Source organism: Erpetoichthys calabaricus, chromosome 5 (assembly GCF_900747795.2).
Source record: "Erpetoichthys calabaricus chromosome 5, fErpCal1.3, whole genome shotgun sequence".
NCBI classification, from domain to species: Eukaryota; Metazoa; Chordata; class Cladistia; order Polypteriformes; family Polypteridae; genus Erpetoichthys; species Erpetoichthys calabaricus.
In genome coordinates this window covers 47,234,619-47,256,328 of record NC_041398.2, presented here as the reverse complement: position 1 = coordinate 47,256,328, position 21,710 = coordinate 47,234,619, and the positions used below count along the sequence as shown (strand labels likewise).

At 37.6% G+C, this 21,710-nt stretch overlaps 1 protein-coding gene across 1 annotated transcript in view; it reads right to left on the bottom strand.

Annotated features, from left to right (window-relative positions):
- Positions 1-21,710, bottom strand: part of LOC114651657 (probable carboxypeptidase X1) — a 115,331-nt gene that overhangs the window by 46,052 nt on the left and 47,569 nt on the right. The window contains exons 2-5 of the mRNA XM_028801492.2: positions 15,915-16,024; positions 15,173-15,312; positions 14,740-14,824; positions 9,359-9,509 (exon numbers count right to left, since the gene is read on the bottom strand). Of these exons, the coding sequence (XP_028657325.2) occupies positions 9,359-9,509; positions 14,740-14,824; positions 15,173-15,312; positions 15,915-16,024 (486 nt within the window). The remainder of the gene's footprint in view (positions 1-9,358; positions 9,510-14,739; positions 14,825-15,172; positions 15,313-15,914; positions 16,025-21,710) is intronic.

The window sequence follows — 21,710 nt, the reverse complement described above, 5'->3', positions numbered from 1 at the left end:
TTCGGGTATACCTCATTTTTTGTTTGCCCATTACATGCTTAAATGTATACATTTTTTGGTGCACCTACCCGAGAACACGCGACATATAACCGAGCGTGGGAGAAGCATGGATTTTAAACACGCGTTGAGTTCATCTGCTGGTCTCCCTCGTGAAATAACTGGTAATGTTTGACTAAAATCTACAGCGAGTAAAACGACATTAGCTCCTATTTTTTTTTTTACGATCTTTGAGATGTTGCTTTTTTCGGTTCAAGGCTTCATAAGCTCTTTTATGTTGTATGGTGTACTTATCCCAAACCATCATCTTTGAATGTTGCAAGACTTTCGCCTTGTATGTAGATCGGGGTAATTACATTCATTGCATTCCTAGTCTGAATCACAATGTGATTGTATGGGTGGTTACCTGGCACTGTAGGGTTGCCACCCGTCCTTTAAAATACGGAATCGTGCCGCGTTTGAGAATGAAATTGCGCGTCCCGTTTTGAATCAATACTGGACGGGATTTATCCCGTATTTTTTTTATCATTTTTTTTTTTAAAGCAGCGTCTCATGCAAATCATCCCACACGCATTTTATGAAGATGCCTCCTTTCCTACTTTTGATTGGGTAATACTTGATGTCATCGTTAGTTTGATTGGTGTTTTTAACTGTCCAGTGAGTAGGGCGTGTCTTTCAACCGTAAGCAGATTTTTTGCACTGGTATCACTGACCTCGACGACGGCGACGTTATACGTCAAAAATAAATTACGATAAATGACGATTTTAGCGATACTTTATTACGACGGCGGCTACATAGACACGATCAAATAAAAACAAAAAAATCAAATAATCATTCTACATTTTCAAAACGTCGAAAAAACGACGGAATGAAAAAAAGGCCCACCCGACGACCCACCCATTCCATTTTTATATATATAGATATATATATATCTAAATCCCCACGAAGTACTGCTTTTAAATTTTTATGAAGAAGAAAAGCTTTTTAAATTGAGGGAAAATATCCCAATAGCAATTTGTTAAGGATCTGTTTTCTTGTGAAGCAGCCTTAACACAGCTTTTCCGCTGTTTTATAAACGAACGCCATATAAGGTCTTCCTTTTTCCTTGCTTCGCCAAGGAAAGAGCCTTTTTATTAAATCCAAGGGTTCTTCGCTTTTTTTTTTTGTTTGTTTATTACGATTGTTATAATTCTGTTTGTATACGACGTTGTCAGTTCAGCACTCAGGTTGTAATATGACCAAGCTGTGCAAGCTTACTGTTAAGAATGCAACGTATAGTTGTACATGAGAAAAGCAATCTTGCCTCAAATCAATGGCAAACTTTTGTAGGTCTATGAACTTAATTTAAAGTTTAGGTTTACACGGTGCTTTCTTTCCGAAGTACCTGCACTCATGAATATGTCTGTATGCATCAGTCACTCAAATCCCCGCGCTTCGCACCGGCGAAGTACTGCTTTTAAATTTTTATTAAGAAGAAAAGAAAACCTTTTAAAATTGAGGGAAAATATACCAATAACAGTTTGTTAAGGATCTGTTTTTTTGTGAAGCTGCGTTCACTCGAGTGATCACTTCGAGATGACTTGCTGGCTAACCATAAGCGTTACCTGGTAGGTAACCACCCATACAATCAGATTGTGAATCAGACTACGAATGCCGTGAATGTAATTACCCCGATCTGCATGCTGTCAAATAAACGAACCACACACCGTGGCGCAATTTTAGGGGCTTAGCCTCTAGCGCTGACGTCCGAGGTTCAATTCCCGTAAGGGAGTGAAGTGAGCGCTGGTTTTAAAGTACTGCTTTTAAATTTTTATTAAGAAGAAAAGAAAACCTTTTTAAATTAAGTCTTAAAAAGAGCTGTAAAGATATTGACAATAAGCTATGCAAACCCACCAAGACATGCAATCGTTTAAATCAAAGCGAGAGTCGAAAAACACCATCCCATAATATTAGTTAACGATTAACACATTTCTATATGTATTGTAAGCATACAATACAACTGATAATATGTTGCGCTTATTTATCTGGTGTACTGACATTTTTGCGCGTTTAACGGCTGAAATCTAACGTGGTTTGTGCCCTTCAGAATGAAAAGAGTTTGCATTTACCTTTTTAATAAAAGGCTAGCTTTTAAGCCTGAGAAATCACCCCGTAAATGCACACGTTTAATTGCACATGTGTTAATATGTATGCTTACACAGTATTAAAAGACACTCAACAAGTACACAGTATTAAAAGACAGTCAACAATTAACGTCATTTACCTTCGTTCCCGCGTTTGACTTGTGCTGTAAATCTCTTCCTCGTTTTCAGTTCATGTGATTACGTAGGAGGCGTAATACGTGACTCCGCCTCCTCCATTAGAGTATATGGACAAAAAACAGGTTCCAGTTATGACCAGTACACGTAGAATTTCGAAATGAAACCTGCCTAACTTTTGTAAGTAAGCTGTAAGGAATGAGCCTGTCAAATTTCAGCCTTCTACCTACACGGGAAGTTGGAGAATTAGTGATGAATGAGTCAGTCAAACAGGTTCCAGTTATGACCATTACGCGTAGAATTTTGAAATAAAACCTGCTTAACTTTTGTAAGTAAGCTGTAAGGAATGAGCCTGCCAAATTTCAGACTTCTACCTACATGGGAAGTTGGAGAATTAGTGATGAGTGAGTCAGTCAAACAGGTTCCAGTTATGACCATTACGCGTAGAATTTCGAAATAAAACCTGCCTAACTTTTGTAAGTAAGCTGTAAGGAATGAGCCTGCCAAATTTCAAACTTCTACCTACACGGGAAGTTGGAGAATTAGTGATGAGTGAGTGAGTCAGTCAGCCAGTCAGTCAGTCAGTCAGTCAGTCAGTCAGTGAGTCAGTGAGGGCTTTGCCTTTTATTAGTATAGATATATATATATGTATCTTTATTTAATTTTGTAAATGCATTATAAATAAAGAAGACTTCCAGCAGGCCTATAAATGAATGTAACCAAAAATGTCAGTCACATATAGCATATATTTGTATTAAAAAGTATGAAAAACAATGTTTGCATTAAACCAATATATAGGCTACACTTTGACTTCCTAAATGGGACACCAAAAATAATCAGATGGATGATGTGCAGTATGTTATTTGATTAAATTAAGTTAAAGCTGGTGAATGCAGGTATGTGCCACCATGAAGTTGTGCAGCCACAGGATGTTCAATATGGAATTGAGCTGATTAATGTGCACGTGCAATCAGCTCAGCTGTTCTTCATTGACAATCCATGGGTCATTGGGCATAGCACCTGCACCCACAAAGTATAAAAGGAATCTGAGTAGGATAACAAAGGATAATAGAGAAAGAATTGAGAAAGGGAAGGGAGTAAATCAAAAAGAGGTGGTTTGAAAAAGAACAAGGATAAGATCGAGACTGCGTATCGATGAAGAGGACAGGAAGCATGGCAATTAGGAGGCAACTAGAACAGAGACAGAGGGGAACAGTGTTACAGTTTTGGGTCGCTCCTGTTGAGTGACCGGCAGGCTTTGACGGTTATCCTATGGAAGCCTAAGTATGATAGTAGAACGATGGAGCCTGGCTTTGGGCATCCCCAAGGTGGCAGGGGCACAAATCATTTAATGGAAGAAACTGTTTGTAGGTATCTTGGCCCCACAGCAGAGACCCGATGGGTGAGTGGCCAAGACAAGAAGATGAGAAGCACGGAGGCTCACAGGAGTAAAAGTGTTGCTTTAATTCTTTCTTTCAATATTCTGTTAGATTATTTACTTATTTATTGACACAATGACCACAGATTTTATGGATTATTTATTGACTATTTGTTTAGTGAAGTACTTCATTGTACTGCACTTTAATTTGAACACTGATTGTTTGAGTAAAATGCACAATGCACTTTTGATGCATCCAGTTTTGTTGATTTGTGTCCCGATTGCCCTAGCCATTTCAGTCATGACTATCAATTCCCTGGGAAATGAGTTCAAGAAGATGCCAAGGCTGAGGGCACCCGTTCATCACAGGGCATAAAGTTCAAAGTGAAATTGTTCTGTCTCAACAATTACTTTTGTAGAACCTTTCTGGGATAATTTAGGTTGGATATTATTATCTCAGAACTCTGCAAAGCAGATCTTAAAATTTTTGGCTTTTTCTTCTCCCAAAATTACTGATTATAACATAAGAAGAAGAACAGAGAAAAAGGATGTCATTGCTCTGCCTTATCTCCATTTGACTGCTGTTTCTAATGTTGTTCAATTATGTAATTATCCTCCAGTAGACATCGAATTTAGGGTAATAAACAGAGATATTGCAATAAAAAGGCTGGTAACGTAGCTATAAATGATGTAAAAAGTAAATTGACACATATGGTAGGTATGTTGCTAGTGTGATTTGAAATGATCAGTTGAATGAGTTTAGATCTATAATTCTTATATCTACAGTATATCTTTAAAGCATGTTTGTTTGTTGTATAGGCGCAGATTTCTTTATTAAATTAGGCATCAAGGCACTTCTCACCGTAAATTATAATTTCAGCTTTTCCCCACCTGGAAGGCACTGAAGGTGAATCAGAATCAAAACAAGCAATATGTAATTACTGCAGTGTGACTTATCAACAAAGAAACAGCACCATGAAGGATGTGATGATAGTGGAATGATCAGCACATTTGCCTAGCAAGGAGATCTTGTTTGATTTCATCCATTACATTACACCTATTCTTTAAATTAAACTTATTTTTTAAATATTAAACATATTTTAAACAAGTATTTCTAGATTTTGAATTTTTTTTTATTTTCATTCAGTTTTGGGCCAAATATCGACCTAACATACATGTCTTTTGGAGGAAAACTAGTATACTCATAGCAAACTCACACAGACATTAGGTGCTTTACAAACATTTTTCAGAAACCAGGAACTTTTCATAAACTCAGGAACTTTTATAGAAATTCCCACCACAGGAACTTGGGCCATTTGTAGTTTCCTGGTAGGTAGTTCCTGCCACTTTTTTTTTAACTCCTGCTCCATGGTATGTACATTGCATTCAACCAGGAACTATCATGGGTGGGGCTTGGTAGATGAATTGTTCTGATTGGTTGATCACAAGCACTGGTGCAATCTTACAAATTTACTATTGGATTGGACTTTGGGGAGTTGTCGCTGAAAATGGAGCAGCGCACTTTGCACTACATCACTGTTCATAGCTGCCTGCCTGGTGCACCACACCGCATTACCACATCGAAGCAACATTTTCCCTGTGAAGTAGAAATTGCTTCAAAACTATAAGGTTGGGGGTGGTCCCCCATGAACTTGAGAGTGTGTCAATGCAGTTACAGGGGAGGGAGGTAGTCCTCTGTGAACTCCCAATTGTGCACTATGCACCGCATCACTCTTCTTGCAAGTCACATATTTTGCATAAAGGTTACTGTTCCTGTTGTGTAGTAGGAATACAACACAAAAGTGGCCAGGGACCCCAAATGACTCAGGGCCTACATCTTAAAGGAACTCAGTGGTTTCTGAAAGCAAATTTCCTGTGGTGGGAAAACGCCTACAGACAGAATATACATATAGCACACAGACAACATCTAGATGCAGGATTCATACCCAGGATGCTATAGCCATAAGGCAGCAGCACTAACCACATAACATTGTCCATTTTTGAGCATGCTTCTTCAATTGATAAAACTCCATCTTACCTCAGCCAAAACGGTATCCGTCCTCTGATTCCCTCTCTCACTCTTCGCAACTCTAATACAATACCATCAATTTTCAACCATTCAACAAAATGCCAACTTCCCTCCTGCATGCACCGTCTGTCCAAGCATGTCTCCTCTCCCCTACCTCAGACACAAAATGTGAAAACTGCAAGCAACAGATCTTTATCACTACTATCCAATGTTTAGGATGTAGCTCTGCCAGTCTTTATTACATGCTTTTGCATTTATATTGGTAGGGATACATTTGTGACAGTCAGTTTTGTTCATTCCCTGTATTCTTTCTGTTTGAATGACCTGCATGCTACAGTATCATATAATTTATGTTTATTCTATTAGTGTTATTCTGTTTATTCTGTTCATGTTTACAATATATTAAGATATCTGCATTCAATATGTATTTAGTTAGTGATGTATTAAAAGTTGTAGAGAATTCACTTTCTTTATTGAAATAAAGTAACATATTGGCTCCCAAATAACTCTTTGCACTCCCCCAAAAGCAGACAAATCAAAATGTGAGGGGTACCTGAAAATTAACTTAAAAAATATGTTTTTGTTGTTATATACCACCCATTGCCCTTTACTAGGTTTGATATAAAGTATTTTAGCAGCTGGAAGGACAGCTTTTAACAGGCTGTGTGGGAAAGCAGCTGTCTCAAAGTGCTTTACAGGTTGAGCAGGGTTAGACATTTGTCACAGGCCTTAGAAGGATTTGAGAAACAGGACAAAGATTTTTAGAAAGAAAAAGTAAAGATAGGTGCTCCATGCAGCTGCTAGTATTTGTCTTGGCCTCAGTGATGCTAAAGCCTTTGACAGTGAGCTGCAGAAAGTGCAGGAGATTGCTCATATTTTTTGTTGCAGGAGAACATGGGTTCATCATTGAATGATATGCTTCTGCCTTGTGTGCTCATAACTAACTAGATCTCTAGGGCTGAACTGTGACAGAGTAGCAGATTGGCTCAAAGCCAAGGGTTGAAGTGGACCACCACACCCCCACTCTTTGATGTCATACACATATATGAGTGCACTCGAAACTGTAAAGGGATAGTATATACTTATATAAGGTGTGCTCAGAACACCAAGGGATCCCCACACACCCACTCTTTGATGTAATATACGTGTAACAATGTACTCAAAACTTAAGGGGGACCCCTTGCTCTCAGTAGGGTTAAATTTACACTGCACCATGAGGAGGACCAAGAAGCCAACAAAAACAGAGATTACTGGCAATTATTTATTTGTTCTTGAATCACCGGTCAAACCATTTTAGTATTGTACACACAGCATCTAAGAGCATATGTCTCATGAAAAGTGTCTGTTCTGCATGGTGACGGTCAGAATTACAAGGTGGCATGGGTTTTGTTTGCAGACTGCGTATGCATGTGTGATAAAATTCATACATTTAAAATATACTTATTCAAACTGGTAGTACTCTCTATATCTAATTTAATTACATGTTCCATAGTACCAGAGTAAGGTTCCAATGTTCAGATAAAATTGGAAAACTGTTGGGACCCTCTGAACATGGAATACTGTAGGTGGGGCGCTCTAACCCCAAACACAGAGCAGTCATCGCAGATGCTGCCTTGCACTATGTTTTTAATGTAGTAAATGGGAGAAGAAGATGTCATCAATAAAGCAATGAGAGTTCATAACCAGAATCTGTACTCTCATTCATTAGTAACAAATCAAAAATCAAAGTTGATAATTCAAACTAAATTTCTTAAACCAGAAGTGTCAATACAGAAAACAAAGCACATGATACACAAAGGATTTTGATTCAATTTCAGATAATACAGGAATACATGAAACTGAGCTTTTAAAGTGTCACATCAGTGACATCACGCACTGCACTTTCACAGTCGGTTACAATAGCAATTGTAAGATGCTCAATTCACAAAATGGTGATGTCTTTAATGAAAACAAGACTCCTAAAAAGATGTATTATTATAAAGTATAAATGTCTACAGATACACTTGAAATAAAATTATTTTATAGTGTAAAAATGGCTTCTGTATCTGTAAAAGTCTCATAACTAAGGGAAAAGTCTAGACAAAAAGCATAACAACATCAAACAAACAATTAAATGATGCACCTTGAAGTTGTCAGCCTTTTAAAAAACAGGGCTCAGTGAGAGAAAGCAAAGGAGAAAGTGCTTTTTAATGGTATTAAGAGGTAGGAAAAACATATGAATGTGAGGCAACACAGTCGATTTAGGAGGGCCAAGTGGAGCTGAATGGTTAATTTTATGTTAATTATTTTGATACTTGATGTTGTCCCTCTGCTTACACTTATGTTGGTTTTGATGAAAACAGAATCATGCAGTTTGTCTTTGTGGTAAGACAGCATTGTTCTGGGCCGAGGGGATGGCTAGATGCTACTCTTCAAGTATGTCTACTACTGTGCTCTCTCTCTCTCCACAGTATTAACAAACCTTCAAATACAAACATTTTTGATCCATCTGATTGGATGATCAACTGTACCTAAGCTGTATTGTTTTACCTTTATAGAAAGTATGTGGGTCAATAACAGAGTTTGGAAATTGAGGTGCTAAGGTGATCTGCCTATGCCTGCAGCACTTTGTCTCTTTTCCTGAGTTCTGCAAAAATGTATTGCTAGTTCCATTAAATCGTCCTTTCCCAGTTAACCTCATACTAGATCAAATTTGAATACATTTTTTAAAAACTAAAATTAACAAATAAAATATTTTGCATTCTTCTAGACTAACCTTAAATCTTGTCAAAGATGTGACATCTAATTTGCAGTTGTGATCATTGCTTCTTACCCAGAAAACACTGAAAAGACATCTGCCAAGACATCTGCCGGATTGTCACAAAATGTTTGGCTGGTATTTCACATATTAGTAGCCTTAGCAAGAACCTGTCTCATTAGTACAAAAATAGGTGTCATTTGACCTCTCTGACAGCTGTATAATGTAACACTGAATTAAGAAACAAGTTATTCACCAACTGAGCCTATTAGAGCCTTGATGTATGAATTTTGGGCCGTGTCACCCAACACAAGCAGAAAAGCCTGTAGATTACTTATGGAACCATATGTACAGGCTTAGTTTAGAATGGGAATTTAATCTAAAACCTCTAGATTGGTTGTACCTTTTCAAATGATCTTGTAGCTTAACTGGCATTTAATGGGGTATTACTTTTCCCAAATATCGGTTAATAACTGTATCATGACTTCAAGAAAATAAAACACCATTGGTACAATTTTAAAGGAAAAACATAAATCAAAGATAAGAATAAAAAGCTATGATCTGATATAAGCAACAGCTTCTTATTAATTGCATAACCAGAAACCTTCAGCTTCTAACCAGGCTCAAGATGAAGTAACGGCTGCAAACGTGTTTTCAAAAATCCTGAACTAAATTAGAAAAACAGAGGTCACATGCTAACTGAGGGTGACCAGGCAACATAACACAATGGAGGATCAGACTATAACATCTTAAATGTATAATCATCTTGTAAACACGTAGAAGGACCTAATGGCTTGGAATATCAATTTGTCACATTATCTGTCACAAGAGGACTACACTAACTGAAATTTGAATTAAAATTGTGAGAGGACAAGGTTATCACTGTGCCTCTATCAAGGTCACTTACTTTAACTTTAGCTTCAAATGCACCAAGAACAAGAATGAACTTCTACAGTACCTGGCACCGGGCATCCCAGGATTTCAGCACGCAGGCAGACTGTCCCATTCTCATACCAGCTCTGGGGATTGATGCGGATGTAGCGAGCCACCATTGGTTCCGGAATTATACCAAGGACAGGGGTTTCTGGATCTTCATTACCTCGAAAGATCTACAAATAGAAAATGAAAATTTGCAAAATGTTTGGAGTTATTCTATAGATTCCAGCATAGTGCACATTAAAATGGTTGTATCATATTTTCTCATGGGCTACAACAACCTTGGCCTTGAACTGAATTAAATATTTGATTTTTTAAATTTTTGTTGAGCTTAAAGATCATGTTATAATTGGTAAAACACAACCCATTCAAAAACACAATCAACATTTCCTAAAGAGTGTTAAAATACATTATATATAATCAATACTTAAAGATCCATAAAGCCTCGCCCAACCAACTCTGCAGAGCTTTGTGAATAAAAGGCCTAATCTAAAATAGTCCTTCACATGTAGTAAAACATCAAAAGGAAAACAGAAGGGAGGCAGATTCCCAGTAGGTTTATTTTAGAACATTAATAAATTCTTGCTTCATATGAAAGAGTTTTGGACTGTTCCTCACCAAGAAAAATATTTTTTTTTCATTTAGTTAAGTACAATATACAGTGCATCCGGAAAGTATTCACAGCGCATCACTTTTTCCACATTTTGTTATGTTACAGCCTTATTCCAAAATGGATTAAATTCATTTTTTTCCTCAGAACTCTATACACAACACCCCATAATGACACCATGAAAAAAGTTTACTTGAGGTTTTTGCAAATTTATTAAAAATATAAAAATTGAGAAAGCACATGTACATAAGTATTCACAGCCTTTGCCATGAAGCTCAAAATTGAGCTCAGGTGCATCCTGTTTCCCCTGATCATCCTTGAGATGTTTCTGCAGCTTCATTGGAGTCCACCTGTGGTAAATTCAGTTGATTGGACATGATTTGGAAAGGCACACACCTGTCTATATAAGGTCCCACAGTTGACAGTTCATGTCAGAGCACAAACCAAGCATGAAGTCAAAGGAATTGTCTGTAGACCTCCGAGACAGGATTGTCTCGAGGCACAAATCTGGGGAAGGTTACAGAAAAATTTCTGCTGAAATTTTAAAGGTCCCAATGAGCACAGTGGCCTCCATCATCCGTAAGTGGAAGAAGTTCGAAACCACCAGGACTCTTCCTAGAGCTGGCCAGCCATCTAAACTGAGCGATCGGGGGAGAAGGGCCTTAGTCAGAGAGGTGACCAACAACCCGATGGTCACTCTGTCAGAGCTCCAGGGGTCCTCTGTGGAGAGAGGAGAACCATCCAGAAGGACAACCATCTCTGCAGCAATCCACCGATCAGGCCTGTATGGTAGAGTGGCCAGACGGAAGCCACTCCTTAGTAAAAGGCACATGGCAGACCGCCTGGAGTTTGCCAAAAGGCACCTGAAGGACTCTCAGACCATGAGAAAGAAAATTCTGGTCTGATGAGACAAAGATTGAATTCTTTGGTGTGAATGCCAGGCATCACGTTTGGAGGAAACCAGGCACCGCTCATCACCAGGCCAATACCATCCCTACAGTGAAGCATGGTGGTGGCAGCATCATGCTGTGGGGATGTTTTTCAGCAGCAGGGACTGGGAGACTAGTCAGGATAAAGGGAAAGATGACTGCAGCAACGTACAGAGACATCCTGGATGAAAACCTGCTCCAGAGTGCTCTTGACCTCAGACTGGGGCGACGGTTCATCTTTCAACAGGACAACGACCCTAAGCACACAGCCAAGATATCAAAGGAGTGGCTTCAGGACAACTCTGTGATTGTCCTTGAGTGGCCCAGCCAGAGCCCAGACTTGAATCCGATTGAACATCTCTGGAGAGATCTTAAAATGGCTGTGCACCGACGCTTCCCATCCAACCTGATGGAGCTTGAGAGGTGCTGCAAAGAGGAATGGGCGAAACTGGCCAAGGGGAGGTGTGCCAAGTTTGTGGCATCATATTCAAAAAGACTTGAGGCTGTAATTGCTGCCAAAGGTGCATTGACAAAGTATTGAGCAAAAGCTGTGAATACTTATGTACATGTGATTTCTCCGTTTTTTTATTTTTAATAAATTTGCAAAAACCTCAAGTAAACTTTTCACATTGTCATTTTGGGGTGTTGTGTGCAGAATTCTGAGGAAAAAAATGAATTTAATCCATTTTGGAATAAGGCTGTAACATAACAAAATATGGAAAAAGTGATGCACTGTGAATACTTTCCGGATGCACTGTATCACTATCCCATTAAGTTGTGGAAGATGGGTTAAAATTCTTCTCATTAAGTAAGTAAAGTCAACTTGTTTGTAATGAAGTGTAAGAAATAACAGTAAATTTGTTGTTACATAATCTTGCCCTATCTGGTGTTACTCCAAACACTGCAGTTAGACAATTAGGAATAACTGTAGCTTTAGCCCTGCATGACAGATGGGTAAATACCGCCCCCCCGCCCCCCCCCCCCCCCCCCAAATGGTGTTAATTTAGGACAATCCCATAAGATGCGACATAGAGAGGTGTTGGTACTTTAGTACATTAGAACAGTCTAGACAAGAACAGGCCTCCTAGCCACTTAACTCTTCTAAAAAAACATCAAGTTGAGTTTTGAAAGTCCCTGAAGTCTTACCGTCTACCACACTAATTGGTTGCTTATTCCAAGTGTCTATGGTTCTCTGTGTAAATAAAACTTCTAATGTTAGTGCAAAATTTACCCTTAACAAGTTTCCAACTTTGTCCCTATCTTCTTGATGAACTCATTTTAAAATAACAGTCTCAATCCACTGGACTAATTCCCTTCATTATTTTAAACACTTCAGTCATGTCTCCTCTTAATCTTCTTTTGCTTAAACTGTATAGGCTCAGCTTTTTTAATCTTTCCTCATAATTCAACCCCTGTAGCCCTGGAATCAGCCTAGTCGCTCTTCTCTGGACCTTTTCTAGTGCTGCTATGTACTGTAGCCTGGAGACCAAAACTGCACACAGTAATCCAGACGAGGCCTCACCAGTGCATTATAAAGCTTGATGGCATCACTCAAAGTTGGTGGCAGTTTTGGATAATTGTAATCTTGGAACTTGTGTACGATGCACAGTCTTAAACTGAATGACACCATGTATATTATGAATGACTGAGTTTCATTTCTTGTCTGAGGCATTGATTGAGAGGTCCCTTTCCCATCATTGCCTAAGTTCATCTAGAGGTGCACTGCAGAAAACATGTTGATATACTCATGGGCATCAATGTGTCATAAACATTGAGTAGGCATAAAATCATAGGCTACAACACAAATAATAATCCAACAATAACAATGACTTTAATAATGGCTTTGAATGCAGTGCTAAAGGGTGATTTAATTCAAAGTATAAACATTTCCCAAATGGGAAACATTAAAATTTGCATTAAAACTCAATGCAAATGACCTAATTGATTACATCCATCACTCTCTGGAAAAACAACATACATTAACTGCATTTTGATATTGTGTTCTTTGCATATGTGGATACAAAATAAACCGGAATTATTGTTAATTGTTCACAGATATTCATTACACTTCAATTTCGCAGAATTTTATAATTATGCTAAGCTAGTCAGTTTATTTATATGGCTATTGTTTATAGTGCTGCCTATGATTGTGCCATCACCATCCCCATAAATTACCTATTAGGCTAGAGAGTTAAATGTAGAGTTATCTTTGCACATATTTGTTTACACTGTACCTGCAGCTGTATTTTTTCCCCACATTTCACATAGTTTTGATGTTTGTGAAATGCATAAAAAAAATGAAAAAACACAGACTTATTGGTTAAACTGTTTGAGATACTTTGTAAACGTCACCTGATAATATAGCCCAGGTACTATGTTTTTTCTGAAATGCATCAAACAGATATTGCTGTGAGTAATCGAAAGTCCCCCTTTACAATCTGAAATTGTCAAGTCACTGTTTGGCATCAAACTGCTCCATATTGCAAACTTGATGTAGTTGATCAAAGAGTGCATACATTTTGTCAATATAAGAATCTTTGAAGGCCTACACAGTTAATGACTTAAATAAATTAAATGTTAAAGAGAGCAAGAATATATAATTATGATGCAGATGAGCCACAGAGGATACCTAAATAAATAAACAAATAAATAAAATAAGCATTACAAGTTGTGTTTTTGCCTGGAATTAATAATATCATAGATTACATTCACCTTTTTAAACAAAATAAATATAATAACTAGAGATGTATGGAAAATTAATCAAGCAAAAATCAATGAAATCCAAAAATAACAAAAAATGCCCCCCAATTTCTGTTTTCATGTTATTACACAATGTGTCGCCTACTGTTTTTCAGGGTGTGTTGCTTTTCTGAGGTGGCTGAAATATAAGAGTATGGCATAAAGGGTATGAAGACATACTTCTGACAATAAATGGTAACTTGACACAGCATGTACACAAGTAAAACAAGCTGTATGATATATTGACTGCACAGACATCTTTCTTTTTTATACAAGTAAGGTTCTGTTGCCTTGTTCACACATTTTTAAATGTAGCCTGAGTTGCGGTAGGTTTTGTTTTTTACCTTCCTAGTTTACAGCCCCCACTTTTCAAATATCAAATGTCCTTTAAATTTGTATAATTCTTTAAAGTTTATTTATAACCATAGTGTTTGCCAAAGATTCGTTACAGGAAATTCTGCCATATTATAAAACGCTTTAGTGTAACAAATTAGTGGTGGCATCCCTGAAACCCAGACATTAAGAATGGCAGAAGGACATACAACAGTTTAAGGTTATAAGATTAACAAAAGGATTTTTTAAGAAATGCAGAATGTAAAGCCTTTCATTCTGATGTTTAATAGAAAATTTTATTATATAAGCATTTTTTTATTACATTATATTACCTCTTCTCCTCTCATCTCATTTTCTTAACTGCTTTTCCTGGTGAAGGTCAGGGTGATATTCTATTCTATTCTGTTCTATACTATTTTATTATATTAGTGACACAGAGTTTAGCTGTGCTGTCTCGTGAATTCAATGTTCTGTGCTCAATTCACACTAACTGTCTTTGTGTTGTTTGCACATTCACCCCGTCTCTGCATGGCTTTTCCTTCACATACTGCCATTTCTTTCTCATATTACTAAAGACATAGAGGTTAGGTTCATTGCATATTCAAATTTGGTCCTATGTATGTGACAGGGCCCTGCAATGGACTAGTGACCCATCAAGAGCTGTTTCATGTCATGTGCCTAGTGATGCTGGCATGATGCACTTCCCAAATTAAATAAAACACTTTTGAGAATATTGCATTATTATGTTATATTACTTTATATTTAATAATAATTTTAAAATTAAATACTTACTGCTTCTTCTGTGCCATTCATGCTAGTAGTCCATTTGTAGGTATCATTGCTGAACTGAATTTTGTAGGATGTTACCCAGTCCCAGCTGCAGAAAATAAGACACAGGCCATTCAGTTATTGTATATATGCAGCAGTAACCCTTTTAAAATCATGATGAATTGTTATTTCACAAATCTGTTACCATATTCATGACAATTTTCTGTATGGAGCCTGTTACAGATCTAAATAAACTAAGTCTTTCTGGAAAATTCACGTGGATGGGTCTTTTGGGAGCCAAAAATGGTTCCCTCGTGTCATTGCTCTGAAGAACCACTCTGACACCTTTATTTTTAAGACTGTACAGTACTGACGCCCAGTCTGCAAGCACAGCAGCAATCATTCTCTCCACATCCCAACCTCCTACTAGGTGTGATCACTTGTCAACCCCTCTAACCTCCAGATGGAGCTTCTTCCTTGTAGAATGACTCCTGTGAACCTGGTGGGTCTTCTGGCATCCACCTGTAGCCACTGGTATTGATCTTTGTGCCTGGCACACCAAGCACCATCATAAATGTCTCCATCTTCAATTCCTGACTGTATAGAAACAGGAGAAGTTGTCAGAATTCTGATGCCTTTGATCCTGGAATGGTGGCTAAGTTAAGATCTATGCTTTGAAACATCAGCCTTCACCATTTAATTATACATTTTTACATAACTAATTTGAAATGTTGTTAGTCTAATATAATAGCTAAACTTACTGCATATACTACATAGATTTAGCCAGATGACAAAAATCACACTAACTTCTAATCTTAATGTGCATTATACAATGTTCATCTTGAACCTGCTACACCCTTAGATTTAAGAGTCGATTCAAACTGTGAACACCAACTATTGTCCAAATCGTCAATATTCAATGGGACAAATTATATGTAGAATTAAAATGCTTTTGTGATTCTTTAGATGAGCAGACAAAGTTGTATTTTTTCCTCTCTTTCCAAAGTCTGCAAAACAAGAAGTTGTTGGTTCAACTAAAACTAGCACAAAACTGTCAGTTTATCCTTATTTCACATTGATCATTTCATAAAACACTTTTCATTCACAATGAGTGTTTATTCTGATTTTCATGTGTAGATCTGGTTCTGCTTATAGACATCATTTTGTAAAATATTTCTAGTTTTAATGTATATTTTTACCTGTATGTTAAGTCTTCCTCGGTGGGCTCCAAGTCCAAAACGCTCACTAGAGGAGGCTTGCATCTGGTTGTCTTTTACTCTCAAGGACTCCAGACCAAGAGGCGGACATTCTGAAATACAGAATGTGTGGTGATACAGATGTGTCATATGGAAATGGACTGAATTAATTCAGTGTAGAAAATACATGGATAGCTGGGCAGCTTTTGATACCCCTTTAACACTTAGCAGTGTACCGACTGCTCATTGTGGCGGCATTTGTCATTAATATTGGAATTAGGAGACAGAGCAGCTAAAGTCATAACCAGGAGAATAGAAATCTAATAAACTAAGCCAAGGATGTAAGGCAAACAATCAGAGTGAAAGACAGAAGCAAGAAGAACAAATGCCAGGATGACATATGTGGCTTGGCAAAAATAATTGTAAATCATAGACAGGAACAAAAAGAGTACAATGAAAAAAGGGCAACGGCATAAGAAAGTAATTTCCCGTTTATCCCGTCGCATTGTTACCTGAAGGGCATAACTTTCAAGGAGGTGTCCTTAGCAATACATGAAACGGTCATATTTATGCAGTACTAGCTCCGTTCCATAAGACTAGGAAAGAAATCTTGGTGTCCATATATAGACATATTGTTGTTAAGCGTCCCAAGTAAACTGTCCAGCAGAATTCTAGAAAATATACTCCAACAAAAAGTTGGAAGAAGCTCGGATATGTTTCAGACCAGACTAAAGTATCTAATCCATCCATCCATTATCCAACCCGCTATATCCTAACACAGGGTCACGGGAGGCTGCTGGAGCCAATCTCAGCAAACACAGGGTGCAAGGTAGGAAACAAACCCTGGGCAGGGAGCCAGCCTACCGCAGGGTGCGCACGCACACACACACGGGACAATTTAGAAATGCCAATGCACCTAACCTGCATGTCTTTGGACTGTGGGAGGAAACCCACGCAGACACGGGGAGAACATGCAAACTCCACACAGGGAGGACCCAGGAAGCGAACCCTGGTCTCCTAACTGCGAGGCAGCAGCGCTACCCACTGCGCCACCATGCCGCCTAAAGTATCTAATTTTAAATGAAATATTTATTACTGTTATAAATATATGTAAGGGCAAAGGGCAAATGAACTTGTGCATGAATGTTTCATAGAAATAAAAAAAGCATTCGACTGAGTTCTGAGAGAGCAAATGTGAAAAATGCGGAAGAAGACAAAAGTCTAAAAAGTATCTATGAAGAGATAAAAAAAACAACTTTTTTTTTTGTTAGGATTTCTATTTTGACTTGTTCAGAATTTATAACAACAATAGATATAAAGTAGGGAGATATTTTGTTATTCATCATAATAATGGATGCCTAAATGACTGATCCAAAATGAAATGAAAAAAAAAACAGGCAGATGTGGATGGTCAATATAAATGTTTTACTATGGACCAATGATCTGGTCTTCGTAGAAATATCTAGTGAAAAACTTGATTCTGACCTAAATTCAAAGTTGTGAGAGCTTACTAAAAGAAAGATGGAATTACGTTTAGAGACAGTAAACATGGTCATACCAAGAACACAGGTCATTAACTAGGCTACTGCTGAAGGGGAGATCTTAGAATAAACGTGGAACTAGAAATACCTTCGGTAAATATTAGGGGAGATGGCAAGATGAGTCATGAAATAAAATTCAAGCATGGCAGCTCCAGGTAAAATTGTCTATGCAATTATTTTAAAGTTTCTCAAGAGAACAAAATCTTAGAAAACACAAAGCCAAGAGCAGACTTCAAGCAGAAGAAAGGAGTTACCTTCAGAGAGTGGCTGGGGGAATCAAAAGGAATTGACTGAGGATCTGCATTATTAAATTAAACCTCAACTCAGACAACTTGAGCAGCAGTGGATGGATGCAGAATGCTATCCCAGTCAAGTCCTGGAAGCAAGACTTGAAGGCTTAAGCCATAGCCAAAGATAATGAACTACTTGGAAAATGGGAAGATCCTGCTAGACTGTGGAGTTATGTGAATGCAAGCAATAACCAGGGTTAGTGACAAAACCACCAGGAAATGCATTTGCAAACCCTCCATACCATCTGGTAGATGACTACTGGAATAAGTAAATAAGCAAGTCAATATTTCCCTAATAAAAAAAAAATTCAGAGATCTTTTTTTAAGTGCGCAGCCATTTTTAATACCAGCAACACAGTGTCATTCACCTTATGTCATACCTGCAAATTGGTGTTTTTACAATAAATTAATAAGGCTGGCCGGACAACAGACAACAGAATGGAGCCATAATGGCATTACACAAATAATGTGAAAATATTATATATTAACAACAGAAATAAAAATTTTGCATAAAAAATATAGCAGAATTATCTGAACCATCATCACCACCAAACATTTCTGGTATTTACTTTTAGTGCATTGGTTGCTGTGCTTAAATACAGTGTTACTTAATGCATACATTTCAGGTTACTTATTTGAAAATATATGCTGTATAGCTAATGATAAGCAAAACAGTATAGTTTCATTTTACGTTCATTTATGAAATGTGAAACCCAATAAAACGTGTTTTGGAGGGTTTTTAAAGTGGTTTGGGGTGTAAAGCAATTGCTCCCTAAGGGTTATTCTGCAGCCCAGCTCTCCATCATCCTCTGAACTTCCATGGCTGTTTCTATGTGGCTCCATGTGCTGTTGCTGCTAACTCCTCAAACTGCTCATTTTGCATCAGAGGTAACTCCATCTCTGCTCACTTTCCCCAATGCTGTAAGCTGATCCAAGTCTGGTTCCTTTTGGAGACTTTCCAGCAGCCATACACCACAGCCAATGGATGTTAGCATAGAAGAAGCCTTCCAAATTGCATGCTGGTCTGTCTCTATCTGCACCCTCCTTTCCACACTTTGCAACAGAATATATTTCACCATGCTTTTGCACATAGAGAAGAAGGCTGCAGATCAAATGAAAAATATGTGAGGTAATGATGAGAAACTGCAATGGCATGGTGTAAACGACAGTCCGAACGCAATTCTACAGACATCCTGCCATTAAGAAGACCTCACTGTGAAAAAAAAAGCAGTCCTTAATGGTTAAAAAAAATCCCCAAGATTCATTATACTCTTATTTGTCTGGAATCACTTGTATTCGTGTATTTCTGTTTATGTAAAAGAAAGTATGGTTTATAGCTAAAACCACATGAAACAATTAGGTAAGTTGAAAATAAATAGAATATGCAATATGTCTTCAAAATGATTTGGTTGCTATGTACAAATTATTTCTGAAATCAATTATCAACTTTAATAAAATTTTAAGCCGTTTGTCTGTTTGTTCGTCTGTCAATCACACAAAATAATTTTGCATGTGTGTTGCAGTTGGTCCAGTTTAACATATACTGTACGCTATATGGCATATTGGGAAGAGGAGGCAACCCAAAAACAAAACTCTGGCCAAACTTGGCAACTGCAGCTAATACCAGGTAACAAGAGTGTGCTGGAGCTGATGGGGGAACAGCATCATCAATGCACACCAGCATTTCTCCTGGCCAAAATGGATTCAAAGAAATGGGGTATAGCATTTTCTTCCCAACTAATTTAGATAACAGATATCTTGCTTTGCTGGACTACAATTTTTGTCTAAGAGTATGTCTTTTAGTCTTATTATAGGTTGTATTTAGCCATGTTAGGTTACCAAAGACAGTTTCCATTTATTTATATCTGGGAAATGATGGGCATTTTAGCTATCTTTTAATAATTCACATTTCAAAGTACAGTAGTAATAATCCTTGCATACAAAAATTGAATTAGATTTGTTTTGTATAAATGGGGTATTCTTATGTATGTTTGATTATTCAAAATATTTGATTAACCAATTAACTTGAACCAAATTAGTTTGGATAATCAACGTTCTGCTGTAATGCAAAGTGGTTCAATCATGTTCCTAGTCCAAAACCTGCTTACCAAGATTCCCCTTACTCATTAGTACTTAGTCACTGAGTTGCTTTTGAGTAATCTTGTATTCTTCCTGAGTGTGATATTTTACATACCTTAATAATAAGAAAAATCATAACAAGAAAATAATGTACACAATATTCTGCACTTGGACCTTCCTGGTAAATAGTTTCAAGAAGCACATCCTAACCGTCATCTGCTAGTAGATATGTCCAGTACTTGAAAGGGGCTAAAATGACTCAGCACTGCATTCATTTCACAAACATTTAGGATGATCTTGAAAGAAATGCAGAACACAAACACAGTGATTGAACAATGCATGTGGTCCAGACAAGATCCCTATTGCGCAAATCTGTTGTTGTTATTGCCAGCTGTTAGCTAAGAGGTTTTGTGACTCGACTTCCTCTCCTCTTTTCTAGTAAAGAGGTTCAGGCACTGATGGCATCTGCTGATCGTCCTTCCTTCATACACCCTGAGGTGATCTCTTACCTGGAGAAAATAATTCTCTCTGTCTCAGTCTTTCATTGCTGCCTTTATAAGGTCCACTTCAAGGGAACCTGAATTGAAATATTTCTATTAGTACAGCAACAGTACATTTTCTATAATCTCTTCCAAGGCAAGCTAGGGCAGCAGCCTCAGAGGTGCACAATAGATATGGAGGGCTTTTAGCAAGCCAGTGCAGCTATAATAAATGACAATGTGGTCAATGCAAAATGGAAAAATTATGTTTATTGTGTAAAACACTCAAAGGATGGGCAAAGGGAAAACACATAATATACAATGTGAACATTTCAGAAAACAAAAACAAACAGGAATACCTAATGCTAAGTCTTCTTAGAAGCCATAAGCTTCTGCCTAATGAAATAATAAAAGGATAAATGGAGACCAAAGGCAGGACTAAGAAACAATGTGATCTGAATTGACCCAGGTGGAAAAAAAATCTTGTTAGAAAAGGACAAATACAATGAATAGACCAGGACATGAGAGAGTAAAAGGACAAGGACCAGAAGGAGAGTCAAATAGCTAGAAGGTATTCATATCAAAGTAATAAAAAATTCAAAGCCAAAATGAGGGATAAAAGTTGATGTCGTAAAACAAAAATGGTGCCAGACCATCAAAACTAGACAGATGATATGTAATTTAAAAGAAAATGTGAGTAGTTGTTTGTTTTTTTATTCATATTCAAATCTTGGACTTTTGAAATAGCAGTCCACAATATTAAATAACAATTTCAAGCCGATATTATATGCCGCAGCACTGGCAATCACATGACCAGCAAAGAAGCACCACCCATAGGCAAGTGAAACTACAGCCAGATAATCTCATAATAATAAACATACATAATAATCAGAACTAGCATTAATATCATAACACTGTAACAAAATTAATTTTACACACTAATAAACTTAGGGCTATGCTCACTTCCAAAGTACCCCACAAGGCTTTCTCGTCCTTTCCGCCCTTAATCTTGCCCTCTCATTGGTCCACCATTGAGGTTTTGCCTCCACTTACTTCTCCACCCTAAACTCAAAGTACTTCCAGCTTGAAGGTTTAAAGTCCAACTCCAACTTGGGGCAACTTGGGGCCACTTTCAGGTTTATCAACTGGTCTGTAATGTTTTAGGCCCACAAAGTCCTAGTGCACTTTGATTTCTCCTGAGCCTCCTGTAGCCAATTCATCTAGGCAATTTCTTATTTCAAAGGAGTATATTGTCCCACTACTTTTATTTTGGGATGCTGCGCTGCAATCTAATGAACTTACGGGGTAATATTTGGACTTCAACCAGTCTTTCCAAACCTTAGAAAGGCAACATGGTTCTTTATGCTACCCTCTATCGGTCAGAAGGGATTCTGACCATCTGCCAACTCT